Source organism: Strix uralensis, chromosome 39 (genome assembly GCF_047716275.1).
Source record: "Strix uralensis isolate ZFMK-TIS-50842 chromosome 39, bStrUra1, whole genome shotgun sequence".
NCBI classification, from domain to species: Eukaryota; Metazoa; Chordata; class Aves; order Strigiformes; family Strigidae; genus Strix; species Strix uralensis.
In genome coordinates, this window is record NC_134010.1 from 1,483,270 (window position 1) to 1,501,551 (window position 18,282).

General features: G+C 46.5%; 2 protein-coding genes across 2 annotated transcripts; both read left to right on the top strand.

Annotated features, from left to right (window-relative positions):
• Positions 1–1,188: 1,188 nt before the first annotated feature.
• Positions 1,189–2,169, top strand: LOC141937298 (olfactory receptor 6E1-like). Its single transcript, XM_074854888.1, has one exon. The coding sequence runs from the start codon at positions 1,189–1,191 to the stop codon at positions 2,167–2,169; it is 981 nt and encodes a 326-aa protein (XP_074710989.1).
• Positions 2,170–14,904: 12,735 nt separating this feature from the next.
• Positions 14,905–17,289, top strand: LOC141937288 (uncharacterized). Its single transcript, XM_074854879.1, is given in 3 exon segments — positions 14,905–15,067; positions 15,891–16,208; positions 16,211–17,289. Coding segments are annotated over 3 exon segments (1,560 nt in total).
• The last annotated feature ends 993 nt before the right edge of the window (positions 17,290–18,282 follow it).

An 18,282-nucleotide genomic window follows, 5' to 3' on the forward strand; every position in this document is an offset into this window, starting at 1 on the left:
TGCAAGTGCTACCAATTCTGCCCTGGGACAAAGTCTGAGGGAACAACACAGTCTGTGAGGAAACTTTGCTGCTTAAAACCCACCATCTCCTCCCTTCCCCTTCTTCCCCTTCCATTTTGAATCATCCTATTTTTGGAATAATCATCTGCTCTGTCCCTTTCTATGTCTGAAAACAATTGTCAACATGAAGGGAAAACCATTAGTCTTTGTCGCATACATTTTTATTGTGCTTCCTTCTCTTCCATGTGTATTTTGATTTAAAAAAATAATAACTTATTAAATCAGTGATTTGAGACTTGAACAGTGAGTTTCATCTCTTTTGCTTCATGTGCCTGGGAGGACTTGTTTTCCCAAGGCTCCCTCTATAGTCAGTGGAGACAAGAGAAAACGCTCAAGGCTGGGTCCTCCCAACCTATAACTGGCATGCAAAAGAAAGGCTGCAAATCTCTTCCAGACACTCTTCTCTTGCTTTGCATTTAGGTCAGGACATTTGATAGTCAAAGCAATGAGCAACTGGTTGGAAACAACTGCATTTCGGTGCAGAGGGGTGTCAGGTGAGGCTGCATGGAACCATAATAAATTTCAGTCATTATTTAGAGTGCTAAAGAAGATAAATTATACTCTGACCTATTCCACCCCCTCCCCCTTTTCTGAGGAAAGAGAGAGCAAGAAGCTGTGGAAGAAAGCAGGGGATACAGAAGAGATATTTGATATTGCCTATTTTGAAATCAACTGATTCTCAGGGAATTCTAGTCCAAAAAGGCAAGTACTGGGAAGTAGAAAGAAGAGCTTTCAACACAGAGATTTGATTTGATTTGATTTGATTTGATTTGATTTGACTTGATGGTTTAGCATTTGTGCAATAGAAGAGATGAGTTTTGGCACATAGGTGTGACAAATATTTGCAATAGGTCTGAGTGAATTTGGTATTTCTACCAAATACCAGCCTCTAAAATCTTCTGTTCTGGAGAAAGAATCCTTTGTGAGTGTTTGAAAAAGGTAGAAAGAAGACAACAAATTATCTGAGGACTTTACCTGAAAGGTAAGACAAAAATCAGAGTGTGAGAAATGCTTGCAGGACTATCTCTGTCTGTGTTATAGAGGGAGACTGCTAGAAAGGAAAGAAGCAGAAAAGGAAGGATAGAACTTTTCCTCCAGACTGTGAAATTATCACCCTTGTGTTTTGCCATGTTCCCATTTCAGCAGGATGAACTGAAATTCAGCATGGGACCAGAAAATGAAACTGCAGTTACTGAGTTCATCCTAGAGGGCTTCTCAGCGCTTGACCAAAGGCTACAGCTATTTCTCTCTCTGGTCCTTCTGCTCATGTACCTGACAACAGTGATGGGGAACACAACCATCATTTTCCTTGTGTGTGTGTATCACCGCCTGCAAACCCCCATGTACATTTTCATTAGCAATCTGTCCTTCCTGGAAATCTGGTTTACGTCCTCCACAAGCATCAAATTGTTTGTGATCCTGGGTTCTGGTAGGAGAACAATCCCTCTAAGCAGCTGCTTTGCCCAATCCTATTTCTATTTTGCCCTGGGCTGTACAGAGTTTGTTCTCCTTGTTGTCATGTCTTTTGACCGCTATGTTGCTATCTGCCAGCCTTTGCGTTACGCTGCCATCATGAAGCCTCAGCTCTGCATCCAGCTTGTTGCTGCTTGGGTCATCGGCATCACACTCTTGAGTTACCGTCTGGTCCTCCTCTACCAGCTGACTTTCTGTGGCTCGAACAAGATCCACCATTTCTTTTGTGACAACTCCCCCTTATTTAAGTTGTCCTGCTCTGACAGTAGCCTGCTGTGGAAAACAGACTCTGTTTTAGTATCATTTGTCATACTGGCTTCCTTATGTTTAACTCTGGCATTTTACATGGGCATCCTTTTCTGTATTCTACACCTTCCAGCAGCCTCTGGGAGGAAAAAAGCTTTTGCTACATGTTCTTCCCATCTCACCACCTTGGCCATTGTATATGGGAGCTGCATTGCTCTCTACGTGCGCCCTTCAGAAGACATTTCCTTGGAGACAAGCAGATTTGTAGCTTTGCTGAACACTGTCCTGTACCCATTCTTAAATCCGTTCATCTACAGTCTTAGAAACAAGACTGTGATCCTGGCCCTGAATGAAGCCATTGCCCGTGTGACACCACAGCTTTTCCCCTAAGCATGGTGCATTTCTGGACAGCAATTCCAGAGATCAGCTCTCATCTGTTAAATAATACCAGAGCATAGGTGTGTAACCTCCAAATACAGATGCCTCCAGAGATTTCTGTTCTGTCCGATTGCATTAGGTTATGTGAGAAGAATCTCATCTGCACACACAAAGGCAGCACCAACAATTTCAGGAGGAGTAACTCAGTTAACACCCTGCCCACCTACTCCCAGGCCCATCACAGCAGAGCCACCAGCTCATCAGGAGCCCATTTCCACAAACCGGGAAGAGCCCAGAGGCACAGTGGCAGGTGGAATCCCAATTTACATGCTCCTGAGGAATGAACATCTTGTCCCAGCTCCTTCCAGGGCTGCCCTGGGAGAGCCACCAGCCCCCTTGTCTAGGTGTGAAACCCATCAAGATTAGCCACCGAGAGCAGCTCTGGATCAGCATTTGGAGTAAGGGGATTGTTGCTAGGAGTGCAGGACACATTGTGGGATGCAGGGGAAGAGCATTTTTGGATTGCACAGGATGTATTATAGGATGTTTAGGGGAGGACCCCAACCAGTGCAGTGTGTCCTCTCTTCTCATTAAACTTAATTTCTAACTCTTTCCTGTGCAAGGGAATCTCTCTTCTGCATGAACGTGTGAGCGTGGGGCTGTGAGTGCGGCAATGGGAGCAGGACCAGGATGTTAGACAGACTGAGTGGCATTAGTGCCAGCAACTGAGAGACTGACATGCCAGCAACTGAGAGACTGATGTGAGTGAACTTAAGAGCCTGTGTGTGACTGGGGTGGTCTGTACCAGCATCTGGAATGGGGCTGCGGCCTCAGGGGCTTGTATGTTCAGGTGCCTGCAACTGGGGAGGCTGATATCCAGGGGCAGCTACTGAGGAGAGCAAGTGTCTGAGCCCAGCTGCTGGAGGGATCAACCCTGTAGAGAAATAAATTATAGAATAGAATAGAATAGAATAGAATAGAATAGAATAGAATAGAATAGAATAGAATAGAATAGAATAGAATAGAATAGAATAGAATAGAATAGAATAGAATAGTGCCGTTGGAAGGTACCTATAATGATCATCTAGTCCAAATGCCTGACCACTTCAGGTCTGACCAAAGGATTAATCATGTTATTAAGGGCATTGTCCAAATGCCTCTTAAACACTGACAGGCTTGGGGTGTTATGGTTGAGGAGCGTGCTTTATTCTTTATGAAACTTGATCATGTTTCACTTTTCTTTGCTTGCAAATAGGAGAAATCCTTCTGTGCCTGTGTGCAGCCAGTTCTCTAAGGAGAGCAGGTGGGGGGTGGTGCAATGGAGCTGTCACCTCCAGCTGCAGAGATCAGTGGAGAATTCTGATGTAAGGAAAAGGGATGTAAATCCCAGCTGGCCAATGACAGAAATGGTGAGGTGGGGGGAAGTGAGGAGCAAGGTTGTCCATACAGTGCCAGACCTCGAGGGACTGCTTTTGCTACCTGTCCAGACCTCCTGAGGAGACCCTCTGGATCAGCAGAATGCTTCTATCATCTCTTCTCTAATCTGAGAAGAAAATTAAAGTTACCTTTAAAATAAAAAATAATTTTTATTAGATCCCCTTTGAAATCTTCCTCCTTCACTACACATTGAAATGACTCCAATTAGCTGTACAAACCTTGAAAACTTGAAGAAAACTAAAGGAAGAGAAATAGCTCATTAGGGCTTTCTGTATTTTAATGAGCCCCATGGAGTATTTGGTCCCAAGCCCATGAACCTCAGATACTGAGAGGAGACTGAGCAAAACTGCACAAGAAGTCAAAGTCAAATACCAGAATACCCTGAAGCATTGATTTGCCCCACTGAGGACCATTACTGACAAAGCCTCCCCATGGACTCGTTAGAGCAGATAATTGGAGGCAGTGATTGCAGGTAGGCAAAGGCACCGTGCAGGTGGCTGTAATGCTGAGAAAACACTTGGTTTGTTTTATGAAGCAGAAAGGCCAAACCCTGGTCCTCAGGCCCTGGGAAGGCAGATCCTGCCCCTCATGCATGGCTCAGGGCTCTTCCTGGGGGCAGTGGGGTGTGTGGGTGAGCAATGCCAAGTGTAGGAAAACTGCACAACACCTCCCGGCTTCCCCAAGCAACAGTGAAGAAGAAACAATGTCCAAAGCCTCAAAATAAAGTTTCTCCTGGTAGGCCTCAGTGGCAGAGGCAACAGCCATAGCCAAGGGGACAGAGACCTTGGTCCTGTTGGGCCTTTTAGCCTTGCCACAGCCCTTGGCCATCTCGACTGCAGGCTGTCCTACGCTGTCCCATGCCTGCACCTCTTTCCCTTCAGGCTGCAGACACCCATCTTGCTTTCCCACCTAGCTCCCACCTGTGGCAATCAAGGCATGGACTCTCCATGAAGTGCAAAAGGAAAGACCCTTTATTATTACAATAGTATATATTTATGCTATGGTTAAAGCTCTTACTTCATAATTAGCAAATCAGCAATTAGCCAGCTATCTACCTTTTCTCCTATCAGCATAAGACCACTCTAACACGCGCTGTGCAGACCAATCAACTGCTTGTTCACGCGGCGGTAACTTCTCACAGTTCAGTACTTTTCCACAGTTCAGTGTTGCAGCTGTCCGTTGTTTTTCCCTGCCACCTTGGCACAACTCAGCAGTTTCTTATCTTACTCCCAAGGCCTGTTTCTCATCAAAGCCTTGCTGCTTGTCAGCGGCTGCACAGAGCTGACAGGCCGATGTCGACTTGCCTCTCTCCCACACCCACCTCAGCATTTCTATACCTTCTCTGATGTCTCTCCATCCTCACCAGCTGTTCCTTGAAAGACAATGCCGTGGGCTGATCCCAACTCCCTCTGGGTGATCTCTTGCACCACAATGACACCATTTGAGTGAGATTTCTTTTCCTTCAGACGCGGTCTGAACCTTCCAAGATGCACTATGTTGAGATTTCCTTCTCTTCTGATTACCAAGAAATGCTTCATCATCTCGGAACCCCCCCTTCAAGCAGGCTACTTGTACAGTGTCCTGAGCCTCCACTTCACCAGGCTAAATAAGCTCAGGTTTCTCAGCCTCTCCACAAAGACCTCAAACCCCACACTGACAGGTCAGCTCTGAAGCCTCTCCATTTCCTCCTCATTCCTTCAGAACAGGGAGTCCCACACCTGGACACACTAGTCAAGATGTGGCCACAGCAATGATCATAGCGCCCTTGTTTGAGTTGGCCACATGTCCCTGATGCAGCCCCATAGGACCAGGGAGGAAAGGGTAAATAGAGATGGGCTATTTGCATGGGCAGGTACAAGGATGGTCAATGGGAAGAAATTGTGAACAGGAAAAAGAAAAGAAAAGGTGAAGCAATGGAAACAATGAGGTCTGTTTGGAGGTACCTGCCAAGCAGCCCTGCATCTGAGCAACAATGCCTGAAGTGGGACAAGAAGTTCACAGATCATCTGACCAGACTTTCTCAGTGACTTCAGTGGTCACCAGGAACCTGAGTGCTTTCCCTCCCATCATGAAGGAAAGATCCCTGGTGGGTCGAAATGCAGAATCATTCATGCTGGAAGGGACCTGAGGAGATCTCTAGGCCAACCTCCTGCTCACAGCAGGGTCACCTATGGGGTCACAGCAGGTTGCTCAGGGCTTCATTCATTTTGGGCTTGAAAAGTTCCAGGGACAGAGATGACACAAGCTGTCTGGGAAACCTTATCCAGTGTTTGACTGTCTGGACAGAGAGAATGTCTTTGCTCATTTCTTTCAGCTGATGTCCATTGGCCCTCATCCACCCATCATGCACAAGAGTGAAGAGCCCAGGCTCATTTTAATGATGACATCCAAGAAGATATGGGAAGGCTGTTATTACATCTCCCCAAAGCCATCTCTTCTCCAGGCTTTGCACCTTTGCAGCAAAGGTGGCCAATGGCTTTCTGGGCTGCATTAGGAACAGCACTGCCATCAGGTTGGTGGAGGTGATCCTTCATCTTTACTCAGCACTGCTACAATTCCTCTTGTTGACTTCTCTCAGGGTTTTCAACCCTGCCACCTTCACTCACACTGCAGCCAAAACTGCCCTCCACATCTTCCACCGGTCCTGCCCTGCCTTCTTGTGAAAAGCAAGTCCAGGAGAGCATTCCCCCATGTTGGGTCAGGGGTCACCTTCCACCTTCCCTTCAATCAAGGCCTTCTAACAGAGGTCTGTGGTCTTCAAAGTCCCTATTGATTACCAAAACCTAAAATTGTGTCCTTTCCTCCAGCTCTCTAAAGGACACTTCATCTTCCTGCTATCCCTCATCAGCAGTTCATTGATCCTAACCAGAAGACCACTGTGCATTAAGGAGTCAGTGATCCTCATAACAGTAAACCTGAGTAGACCCAGGCCTGTGCTGGGCTGGGCTGTGCTCCATGTACAGCTTGGGCTTCAGGCCGTGCTGTGCTGAGTGTATCCCTTGGTCTCAAGTTAAATTTGATTGTAGAAGAGAAGAATGCAGGAAGCTCCCACCTGTCACTGGCGGTCAGGCACTGTGCATGTCCTTATCTTTATACAAAACAGCAGCAACAAATTCCCATGTGAACATCCTCTTTTTGGGGCAGGAAAAATGATGACTACAAATGTTTCTCTTTTAAGAAAACACTGAAAGAGCTCACAGGAGCAACATGAAATAACACTTCAACAGGTGGGATCTTCATGGCTTGATGCACCAGAATCAAAAGCCCATCTTGGTTCAAAAAACATCCAAGTCTGCTGCTGGCCTGTCAGGGGTTCTGACAGATGTGACCTCACAGCTGCCTTCACAGCCATGCACCTTCTTCTGGCCCACGAGATCCTGAGGCACAGCTGACCTCATCAGAGCATTCCACCCCATCTCTTCTTCATGGCCTACGAGGTGATCAGAGACAGGTCACCTCACATTCCTCTTCGAAGGCTTTATGGCTGCTCTAGAACCTGTGCTGCCCCCAAGGGCTGAACAGCCTAAGTCAGGGTTAGGAAAGGGGTTGAAGGTGACGGGGTCAGAGTGTGGGAACAAGGGCTTCAGAGGGTTCGGTGTTGAGGTTGGGGTTTAGGGATTAGAGTTCGCCTTTCAGGGTCAGGGATTAGGGAGACCAGTGTTCTGCTGAGAGTGTCTGGTTTGTGTTCAGGGTGAGAGCTACCTTTGCAGGTTAGGGTTTTATTTAGGGCCTGGGTGAGGGCTAGGATTAAAGCGAGCATTTTAATGTGAGGGATATGGGCTATAGATTAGGGTAAGATATAGAGTACGAATAAGGGTATGGGGTTACGGGTTTGGTTTTGCCTTTGAGGTACAGTTGACGTTAGGGATTAGAGTAGGGGATTCTTTTCAGAGCGGTAGCACTTAGAGGTAATGTTAGGGCTTAAGCTTACTGGTTGGAAATAGCGCAAAGGCCTATCATGAATGTTTTCACAGTCAGTGTTGCAGCAGCCTCAACATTACCTGACCAGATCTTACCTCTTCAAAATCTTTCATCTCTGTTGCTCAAGCCCCTCTTCCCACCCTCCATTCTTCCATCTGTCTTGTCCCAGTTCCCCCTGACCTCCCTAGATCTTTAATCATGTTGGGGTCAGCTTTATGGTGCCCTTCATGACATCTGAGTATCTGCCTTCCCACCACTAGTCAGTCAGTTCCTGAGACACAAGTGACCTCACCACCAACATTCCAGGGGACACAATGTTCTGCTGTGCTGGAGAGGGCCCTACTCCGCCTGCCCAGCAGCTCTGGTGGCAGGTGATGCCCTGAACCACCCCAGAGGTACCCTGCCTGCCTACCAGTTCGTGTTCCAGAAGGGGTCCCATAGGTCCTGGGACACTGTTTGCACAGGGGTGCTTGAGCTACCCCAGGGCATCTTTGCCTTTTTTATCCTTCAAGTGCCTGGAGATAGCTGCAGGAACATTTGTGCCATCATATTTCCATCGACTGAGGTGAAGCTGACCTGCCTGTAATCCTCCTAATTCTCCTTCCTGACTGTGGGAATACAGTCAAAGTTTGGTGAAGAGTATTGTAAACATGCTCAAGTGACCCACAGCTGGGTTGTAGAAAAAGTCACTTCTATCACACTATATAACAATGTATCACAGTATATCACACTAATTGTTGTTTAGTTCTGTGTGCTTGATGGGTAGAATGTCTGCGCTTAGATAACACAGGCCTGTGAGAGACTCAGAGACACCTTATTGAACATCCTTGAGATTCCTGCCGTGCTGTGGGAAAGATCAAAGCACAGTGGAAAAGTACATTTACAGGTGAAAGCAGCAGGTTTGAGATCTTTTCTTTCATCTCTTCTTTCTGGCTAGTAAGGACCAAGCTCCATGGTGCCTGTGTCCCTGCTTGGGTGCCTCTGCCATGGTGTTGCTGAAGAGATCCCCTGGATCGTGAGGTAAAGAGAATAAATTTGCTCTTTGCATATCATCTGTGGTTTTGTGGTTGTTCCTGCATCCTACTTGTGTTGGCTCACACATCTGGTGTAGTTGGAAGGATTCAGGAACAGCCATACCATGGCTAAAAAAGAATTCAGGGACTGGGGAGGCCATGATGGTGACTCTTCTTATTCCAGGATGTTCCAGTACTAAGAACTAGAACCCCATGGCTGCTCTCCTAGCTAAAGTGGCTCTGCTGGAAGCCTGGCCTAAAATAGATAATGGGGCAATGGTTACCCTCCAGGCAGTTGCAACAGCTATATATGGATTACCATGGAAAGCAGCATTGGATTCTTCCCAGAAGTTAGCGGGGAGCCTGGGATGGTTATTAGTTACCGGTCTTAGAGCTCTTGACCAGGATTTTGTTACATTACAGAGTAAAGTGAGAGACTTGGAAAAAGAAGTCGGGGATTTACGAGATGCAAGGGTGATCACATAAGAATTAATTACTACTCAAGCGGAGTGGTGCTATGAGCTGCAAAATAATGTAGAGCGGTTGGCAGCACCTATCGTTGGTAAACAAAGGGATGCATATGAGTAAAGTAAAGTTTGTAATGTCCTGAGTCTGTGCTCTCACCACAAAATGGTCATGGGATCCTGAGGAATGAGATGAAAATATTCAGAGTGAGTCTTCAGACTCTGAGATTGAGTTTGAATTTGATCCAGACTTAAAAGGCAGGGAGGCGGTGGAAGTATGACTGCTTATACAAATGATGAGGCAGCAGCAACAAACGGATGGTGGAGTGCAGGTCACATGTACTTACACTACGAAGAAGTTAAAGGAATTTTTAGAGATCTATCCTCAAAGGAGAGCGGAAGGCATACTGGCATGGATTTTGTGAGCTTGGGATAGCGGAGCTTCATATATTCATTTATTAGTGGCTGAAAAATATTTATTAAGCCCCGTAGCCAATAATGATCTGATCTGACGAGTGTATGCTCTGCTGCGGAATATCAGAGGTCCTGATGGGCGAGATATTTTTGTACCTACACTGCATCAGTGGTTGTGTGTCACAGTTTTAACAACACATGCTGAACCTGCTGAATTAGCATGGCCCCTTGGAAGCTGATGTACCATGGAAGAAGGTATTAATTTGCTATGGCAGATGGGCATGGCTCATACGTTAGTTGTGGGATCCAATCCCAACAATGTAGCAGTAACGATGTAATAAAACATATATGGTATTTGTTATTCAAATCTCAAGGGGAAAAAGAAGTTGTAGTCAGGATGTTGTGGCCGAACAGTTTTGTAATTCTCTTATGTAAATAAGAAATAAGATATATGTATATAGTTTCTATTGTTAAAATCAGTTGTTAGAAGGGAGCTAAAATGGCCCCCATCTTCAAGCCACTACAAAAACACTTGTGCTGAGTCATCCCCCCTTCTGTGACGGAAACCTGAGAAAAGCCCGCGAAAACAGGAGAAAAGCCGGGGAAGCTTGTTTACACCTTTGCAGACCCCTCAGGGTACGCCCATCATGAATATGGATGAAGCCTACACTAGAAAGGGACTCAGTTCTGTCCTGTAAGGTGTGTGTCTTGGTAGAGCAGAGACTCCCGGCACACCCAGCGCTGTTTTGCTCACTCGCCGCTTGCTAATAAAATTTTATTCATCACTAAAAATTGAGAAGTGGTTATTTCCCACTAAATTACAATTAATCAATAACAACGAGAACTATCAAAATGCAGTTTTTGAGAGGAACACCTGCCTCACTAAAATCCTTACTGACAAAAGCTATGGGTAACATAGGCATCCTAGAAATACCTTGAGGGAAACTGGGGCTGTAATTTTGGAGCCATCTGTTCAGGTGGTGAATAAATGAAAGTCGGTGAAACCAATAAAAGCCACAGCATGGGTGCCAAGAAGATAAATGTGGAATGATCTTGTACGAACTGGTATCCCACGACGAGAAATAAATGAGATCATGACAACAGAAATGTTTTGCCGATGGCAAAGTCTAGCACTTATGCAAAAAAGCCGTCCACCCCCAACCCTACCTTCTGCTTGTGTCCACCTTCTGCCCTGCCTGCCACCTTGATGCAAGACACCACTTGGCAAATGCCAAAACAGCAGAAATGAAGGTTTGGCGGGTCCCCCGAAATTGCTGCCACTGCAGCCTCTTACCTTGAGGAGACGGACACCTTCATGTTCCTTTAACTATAAAGTGGCGCTCTGGAGGGATTTTACATGTGTTTGCTCTGGTGGATATGGGGGCTGAGGTTACTCTGTTGCACAGCAATATTGAGAATAAAAACACCACATCACAGATTTGTTGATGGGGGGGGGAAATTCAACCCCTGTCCTCCAAGCTAAGTTTGCTTTAATGATAGGGAATGTCACACAGTTTGCCATGATGGTGTTAATTGCCCCAGTTAACAAATATATCTTGGCTATTGATGTGCTGGCATGATGAACAGTTGAAGCTTTAAACAGCCCCTTCTGCTTCCAGACTGCACAAGCAGGATTTGCTATTTGATCTATAACTGACTTGCATGGATTCCCAAAGTGGGACCCTGTTGTGCTGCCCGTGCCTGTCAAGATGGTAACTGTAAAACAGTATTGTATTCGGGGTGGGGGGGAGGAAAAAATCACTCAAACCGTTCAGGTGCTTCAACAAGTGGGAATTGTCAGAGAAACTATGACTGCTTTTACTAATCTTATTTGGTCCATTTGTAAACCAGATGGAACTTGGAGAATGACTGAAGATTATAGAGAACTGAATAAAGCTACAGTGACATGGTTACTCTTATAGAAAAAAAATCAGCAAAAATTTACAACCCTGGAATGCAGTAATAGAACTTGCTAATGATTCCTTTTCAATAGCCATTGCTTCAGAAAGCCAAGACCACTCTGCCTTTACCTGGCAACAAAAGCAATATACTTCCCAAGCATTGCCTCAGGGATACAAACACAGCCCCTCCATTTGCCACCAAATGACAGCAGCTGATCTAGCACTATGGCCTGGTACCGTGACTGTTTACCATTATATTGATGATTTATTGATTATATCAGAGTCACAACAAGAAATTGAAGCAGCCGCTGAATTGGTAAAAGTGCATTTACAGGACCAAGGCTGGGCAATTAATCCAAAGAAAACACAGGGCTCTAGTACTGCTGTACAAATCTGGGGAATAGTTTGGTGTGGACAAATTAACAATTACCAACTATGGTACAGCAAACAGTTCATCAGTCCCCTGTGCCAACCACACTAAAACAGTCACAGACTTCAGGGGGATTTTTAGGGTACTGGAGGACTTTTACCCACATCTGGCGGTATTAATGCGCCCTCTGCAGACACTAACTAAAAAGAGGATTGTTTGGCAGTGGACCAAGCAACAGCAAGAAGCCTTTGATGCCTGCAAAAATTTTTTGATTCAGCATGCACAATCATACACAAGGACATCCTTTTGAATTAGAAGTAGCAATTCTAGATGATACAGTCTCATGGGGATTGTGGCAGATGACTGGGCTAAAAAATCAGAAAGAACCTATTAGCCTAGACATGAAGATTCCTGTAATAACTCCTGAGAATACTGTATGGTTTTGTACCCCAACTTCTGCTCTTGTTTTATATCCTTTGTTAATATTACATTCTCAAGTTCTTGCATTTTAGGTCTCTTTGATGCCGGTACCTTATCTAGAGGAGATAGCATTGGAATGGTATTAATGGTGTCCTGACCCCAACATTGAATTGAAGTTCAATCAGAAAAAGCGCCGTAGCTCTCCAATCTGTGTGGACAATTACCCCACACCAGGTTATCAAACCCAGAGTAATGTTAACTGAAGGAGTTGGAACAATGGCGTACATACTACTGGAAGGAGATGACATTCTGTTTTCCTCCCCTATCACAGGTTGGCTCATCGTGCTTTATAGTCTTCTACTACAAGCACATACCTTGGACACATTCCCACAAGAGCAGCATGTACAGGCTTAGATTTGGTTGGCCTTTAATGGAACTGACTCATCTGCCTTTTATATTACAGAATCACAGAATCACAATCTTCTAGGTTGGAAAAGACCTTGAAGATCATCCAGTCCAACCATTGACCTAACACTGACAGTTCCCAACTACACAATATCCCTAAGCGCTAAGTAAACCTTACTCTTAAATACCTCCAGGAATGGGGACTCCACCACCTCCCTGGGCAGCCCATTCCAATGCCTAACTACCCATTCTGTAAAGAAATACTTCCTAATATCTAGTCTAAACCTTCCCTGGCATAACTTGAGGATATTGCCTCTTGTCCTATCACTTATTACTTGGTTCAGGAGACTCATCCCCAGTTCTCTACAGTCTCCTTTCAGGTAGTTGTAGAGGGCAATGAGGTCTCCCCTCAGCCTCCTCTTCTCCAGACTAAACAACCACACGTGCCTCAGACGCTCCTTGTACGACATGCGCTCCAGACCCTTCACCAGCTTCGTTGCCCTTCTTTGGACACGCTCAAGTAATTCAATGTCCTTTTTGTAGTGAGGAGCCTAAACTGAACACAGTAATTGAGGTGCGGCCTCACCAGTGCCGAGTACAGGGGCAAGATCCCTTCCCTGTCCCTGCTGGCCACACTATTTCTGATGCAAGCCAGGATACCATTGGCCACCTGGACACACTGCTGGCTCATGTTCAGCCGGCTGTCGATCAACACCCCCAGGTCCCTCTCTGACTGGCAGCTTTCCAGCCACTGCTCCCCAAGCCTCTAGCGCTGCTGGGGGTTGTTGTGACCAAAGTGCAGCACCCGCCATTTGGCCTTATTGAAACTCATACAGTTGGCCTCAGCCCATCACTCCAGCCTGTCCAAATCCCTCTGCAGAGCCTCCCTACCCTCGAGCAGATCAACACTCCCACCCAACTTGGTGTCATCTGCAAACTTACTGAGGGTGCACTCGATCCCCTCATCTAGATCATCAATAAAGATGTGAAACACGAGTGGCCCCAAAACCGAGCCCTGGGGGACACCACTCGTGACCGGCCGCCAACCGGATTTAACTCCGTTCACCACAACTCTTTGGGCCCGGCCATCCAGCCATTTTTTTACCCAGCGAAGCATGTGCCTATCCAAGCCACGAGTAGTAAGTTTCGTCAGGAGAATGCTGTGGGAAATGGTGTCAAAGGCCTTACTAAAGTCAAGGTAGACAACATCCACAGCCTTTCCCTCATCCAATAAGCGGGTCGCCCTGTCATAGAAGGAGATCAGGTTTGTCAGGCAAGACCTGCCTTTCATAAACCCATGCTGACTAGGCCTGATCCCCTGGTTGTCCATTATATGACTTTTAATGGCAGTCGAGATGACCTGCTCCATGACCTTCCCTGGCACCGAGGTCAGACTGACAGCTCTATAGTTTCCTGGATCATCCTTCCTGCCTTTCTTGTAGATGGGTGTCACATTTGCCACCCTCCAGTCCAATGGGACCTCCCCAGTTAGCCATGACTTCCGGTAAATCATGGACAGCAGCTTGGCGAGCACATCTGCCAACTCCCTCAGCACCCTTGGGTGTAACCCATCTGGTCCCACAGACCTGTGTGCATCCAAGTGGTGTAACAGGTCTCTGACCACCTCCTCTTCAACTGTGCTGACCTCATTCTGCTTCCCCTCCCGATCTCCCAGCTCATGAGGCTGGGTGTCCAGGGAACAGCCAGTTCCACTGCTAAAGACTGAGGCAAAGTAGGCGTTGACCAACTCAGCCTTTTCCTCATCATTAGTTAAGGATGTTAAGGGAACCTTAACAACCGCAGATCTTTTGACAATTAATACTTCTCATTGCTATTTTTTTCTGAGTAGGTAATGGCTGTATGCCAATGAATATCACAAAATTGATTGACAGTGGACTATTTCCTCCTTCTACAACATAAACACTGCCTCAGTTTTGATGGTATATGTTGTTTCAACATCACTGATGGATCAGTCAGCATAGATGACAACATTCAACATCCCCAGGACTTAATGCATCAAATGAAACAATCTACTGATGGGGTCTTTTTGACTGAGCTGTTTAACTCTCTGAAAGGATGAATGGGACACTCATTCCAAAAGCCTTATTGTAGAGATATATTTATTCTTTTATTTCTTCTTTTCCTTTATCTATTCTATGTGTGTTTACTGTGTCCCTCTAGAGCATTCTGTGCTACACCCCGCAAACCCAAATTAACGTCTCCAACTTCACCAGGCCCAGCAGAAGTTGCTTGACTGAGGGGGTGGAACGGGGGAATAAAACAGAAGATCAGAGAGGAGGATTGTAAAGCAGCAGGCCTGTGTAAGGAACTGTGTTAGACTTTGCTTGTCTCAACATTGCTGTTGCACCACCACCACTTCCTGGCCTCAGCACCCTGTTGCCATGAAGGAGTACGTTCTGAAGGAGACAAAGGGTCCCCGACAAAACCACGACATCCGCCCAAAGCTAAATCGGGGTGAGGAAGACGTGCGGGTTGGCACGACCAGCGTGAGCACCTGGGCATCCGCGCATGGAGGACCACGGGACCGTGAGCCCCATGATCGGGGTAAGACGTGCAGGCTGGCACGAAATGGGCGGACTCTTTGGAAAGGTTGAGGGGACTGGGACAATAAAAGGACTGCGTACTCCTCCCTCGGTGTGCACCCTTTTTCGACGCTGGTTACTTGGAGCTGGGACCTCGGCGGAGCTTGGAGCTTGGAGCATCATCATCTGCACCGAGCCCGAGCCAACGGAGCATCGCTGGATCCCTGGTGGTGGTGGTGGTAATTAGCTGCATCTCTACCGTTTTCTTGCTTAGGGATTCTGACTTTCCCCTTCTTTCCTCTCTGTCCTATCGCTATTACTATTTGTTACAGCAAATAAAGTTCACAAGGTTATACAGCATCTGACCTCGTTTGTGTCTTAATCTCGCTCTTGGGATCGTTTAAGAACCTTCCCCGATATCGGATCGGGACAGTTTAAATTGGTGTCACGGACAGGATCCCTTGAGACGAGAGTACTGTACTAACTTGCTGTGTTGGATGCAAACCTCTCAGGATGAAATAACCCCCTTTGTGTTACATTAAGTTGTGACCTCCTGAGAGTGAACAGGGGGAAGAGTGGACAGTGATATTGCATTTGTGTTTGGGTTAGGTGTGACCTCCTGAGACTGAACAGGGGATACTTGCATACCCAGGTGTGGCCCTCTCAGGACGATAATCCCGTTTGCATTGGTTTTGTGTTAAATTCAGATCTGGTCTCCAGAGAGAGAAACGGGGAAATTTGACATTAAGGTGTGACCTCTCAGGATGATAATCCCCTTTGGATTAGGAAAAAGAAAAAGAATGGCCGTCCTGAAGGCAGCCGATGTTTGTGATGATGTGCCTCAGGGGCTGAAGGAATAGATAAACTATATGATCTTTTGGAAGCTCACCGGTCTCGTCTCTCGGTCCAGGGACTAGATTGGATGAAAAACCATTGGTTTCAACCACAGAGTGTGGTGGATAGGATAAGGGTTTTGCAGAAGGAAGCTAAGGTTAAGAAGGGAAAAGGAAAAGCTATAATTTGTGCAGTGTTAGGAGCGAGTCTGGCAGCTGAGGTGGAAGAGAAAAAGCAGAAGTCGTATCAAACTGATATTGTAATAGACTCCCTGCAGACGGTCATACAGACCCTGCAGAATCAATTGAGAGAAACCAAAGAATTACTAGAGAGGAAAGGGGTCAAAATATAATATTGAAGAACAAGATGAGGGAACAACTCTTGGCGGAGATGGATACACTGGTGGAGGCAGAGGTGAAGCTTCTGGAGAAGGGGATACGGCAAATTTATCCCCAAGGGGATTTGCAAAAGGCAAAAGAAACCATAGAAAGCCACCCCCCCCATATGTATCCGCTGATTAAAACAGAGTATGTGTATGAGGAAGATAGCGATAACCGTCCTCAGGTTATCACCAAAGAAGTCCCATTTACATCAACCGAATTGGCAAAGCTGAGAAAAGATTTTGCAAGGACTGCGAAAGAATCAGAGACAGAGTATGTGTGGAGAGTGTCTTTGTCAGGAGGGGATGGAATCTTGTTGTCAGAGAAAGAAGCAGAAGGATATTGGGGTCCAGGTGTGTTTTTAACTACCGGTGACTGCCGAGCCCCATGGTCATTGACTCAGAGAGCTGCGTACTGGGCTGGAGGGCTGAACCCCTTGGAGAGCGGAGATCCCCTTACCATAACAGGTACGGTGGATCAGTTAGTGGGAAGTGTGCAAAAGGCAACCTGTCTGCAGCTGATGCATGATCGGGAGCTCAAGCCTAAGCAAGGCTCCCCGATGATGATGCCTGTGAACCCAGAGAGGATGACTCCCCTGATACGAGGACTTCCTGACTCCGTGAAACCCATTGGCATTCAGTTGCAAGGGAAGATTCAAAATACCCCCAATGCAGAAAGAATGATGGCCACTCTGGAGGGGATAGTGACCCCTGACCACCGACGGCCAGGGAGAAAAGTATGGACATGGGGAGAGGTAGCCCAGGAATTGATTCATTTTGGGAGAAAATATGGCCCAGTTGGTGGATCGTCCCAAAGAACTGAAACCAGGTTCGTGCGGGCTGCAGAGCAAATTAGTGGGCGACAATCATCCATGAGGAAGGGCCAAGGCTTGGGATCACCCCAATGTCAGAATTCTGGGAGAGAGAGGTCCTTAATTCGACAGGGACTGTGGCAACTAGGGCTTCAGAAAGGCGTTCCCTGGGACTTGATGGATGGACTCCCGACTCAAAAATTAAAACAACTTGTGTAGAACTGGTCAGGACAAAGGGTCACTTCCAAACCAACCCCTAGTGCCCCACCTTTGATAGACCTTGGGGAGGAAGCGACTGGAGAAAAGAAGGTGGCGGGAAACTAGACCCTCTGCCCCCCGAAGGTGAGGGGGGAGGCGGAGGATGGATGTTTGTAAGACAACTCACCTGCAACACAAAAGGGGATTTACTGATTACTGTCACTGTAGGACCAAAGAAAAAGACCAGTAACATTCCTGATTGATACTGGGGCACAAATTACCGCGCTAACGTGGACTGAAGCAGAACAGTGTGGAATCTCCATCCCATCTAGAAATCTAATTGTCTTAAATGCCCTGGGAAAAACACAGTCAGTACCTATGGCTCCAGTGACACTTTGGTTACCTGGAGAAGAAAGCCCTGTTAACACTATGGTGGCCATAGGATCTTTCCAGATGAATCCTTTAGGTATAGATGTTTTGAAGGGTAGACAGTGGTGAGACGCCCAGGGGAACTCATGGTCTTTTAGTGTCTCCCAGATCAGGCAATTGGCCAAAACATCGGAAACAGAAATGCGTTTATTGCAAGCGGCACCTACCCTACCTCCCTCCAAACTGACAAACGTTAAACCCTACCCATTGCCTCTAGGAGCAAGGGAGGGAATTACACCAGTTCTGGAAGATTTGAAAAAACAAGGGGTTGTGGTCCCCACTCACTCTCCCTTCAACTCTCCAGGATGGCCGGTCCAAAAACCAAATGGCAAATGGAGATTGACAATAGACTATAGGAGGCTCAATGCCAACACAGGTTCACTAACAGCTGCTGTACCAAACATTGCTGAATTGATAGCAACCATTCAGGAACAATCCCACCCTGTCATGGCAACAATTGATGTCAAAGATATGTTTTTTAAGGTCCCTTTACAACCTGAGGACCAGGATCGCTTTGCCTTCACCTGGGAAGGACAACAGTATACTTTTACACGACTCCCTCAAGGATACAAGCACTCCCCCACA

Coding starts and splice junctions, on each gene's coding strand:
- LOC141937298 (XM_074854888.1), top strand. CDS start 1,189: ATGTTCCCATTTCAGCAGGATGAACTGAAATTCAGCATGGGACCAGAA.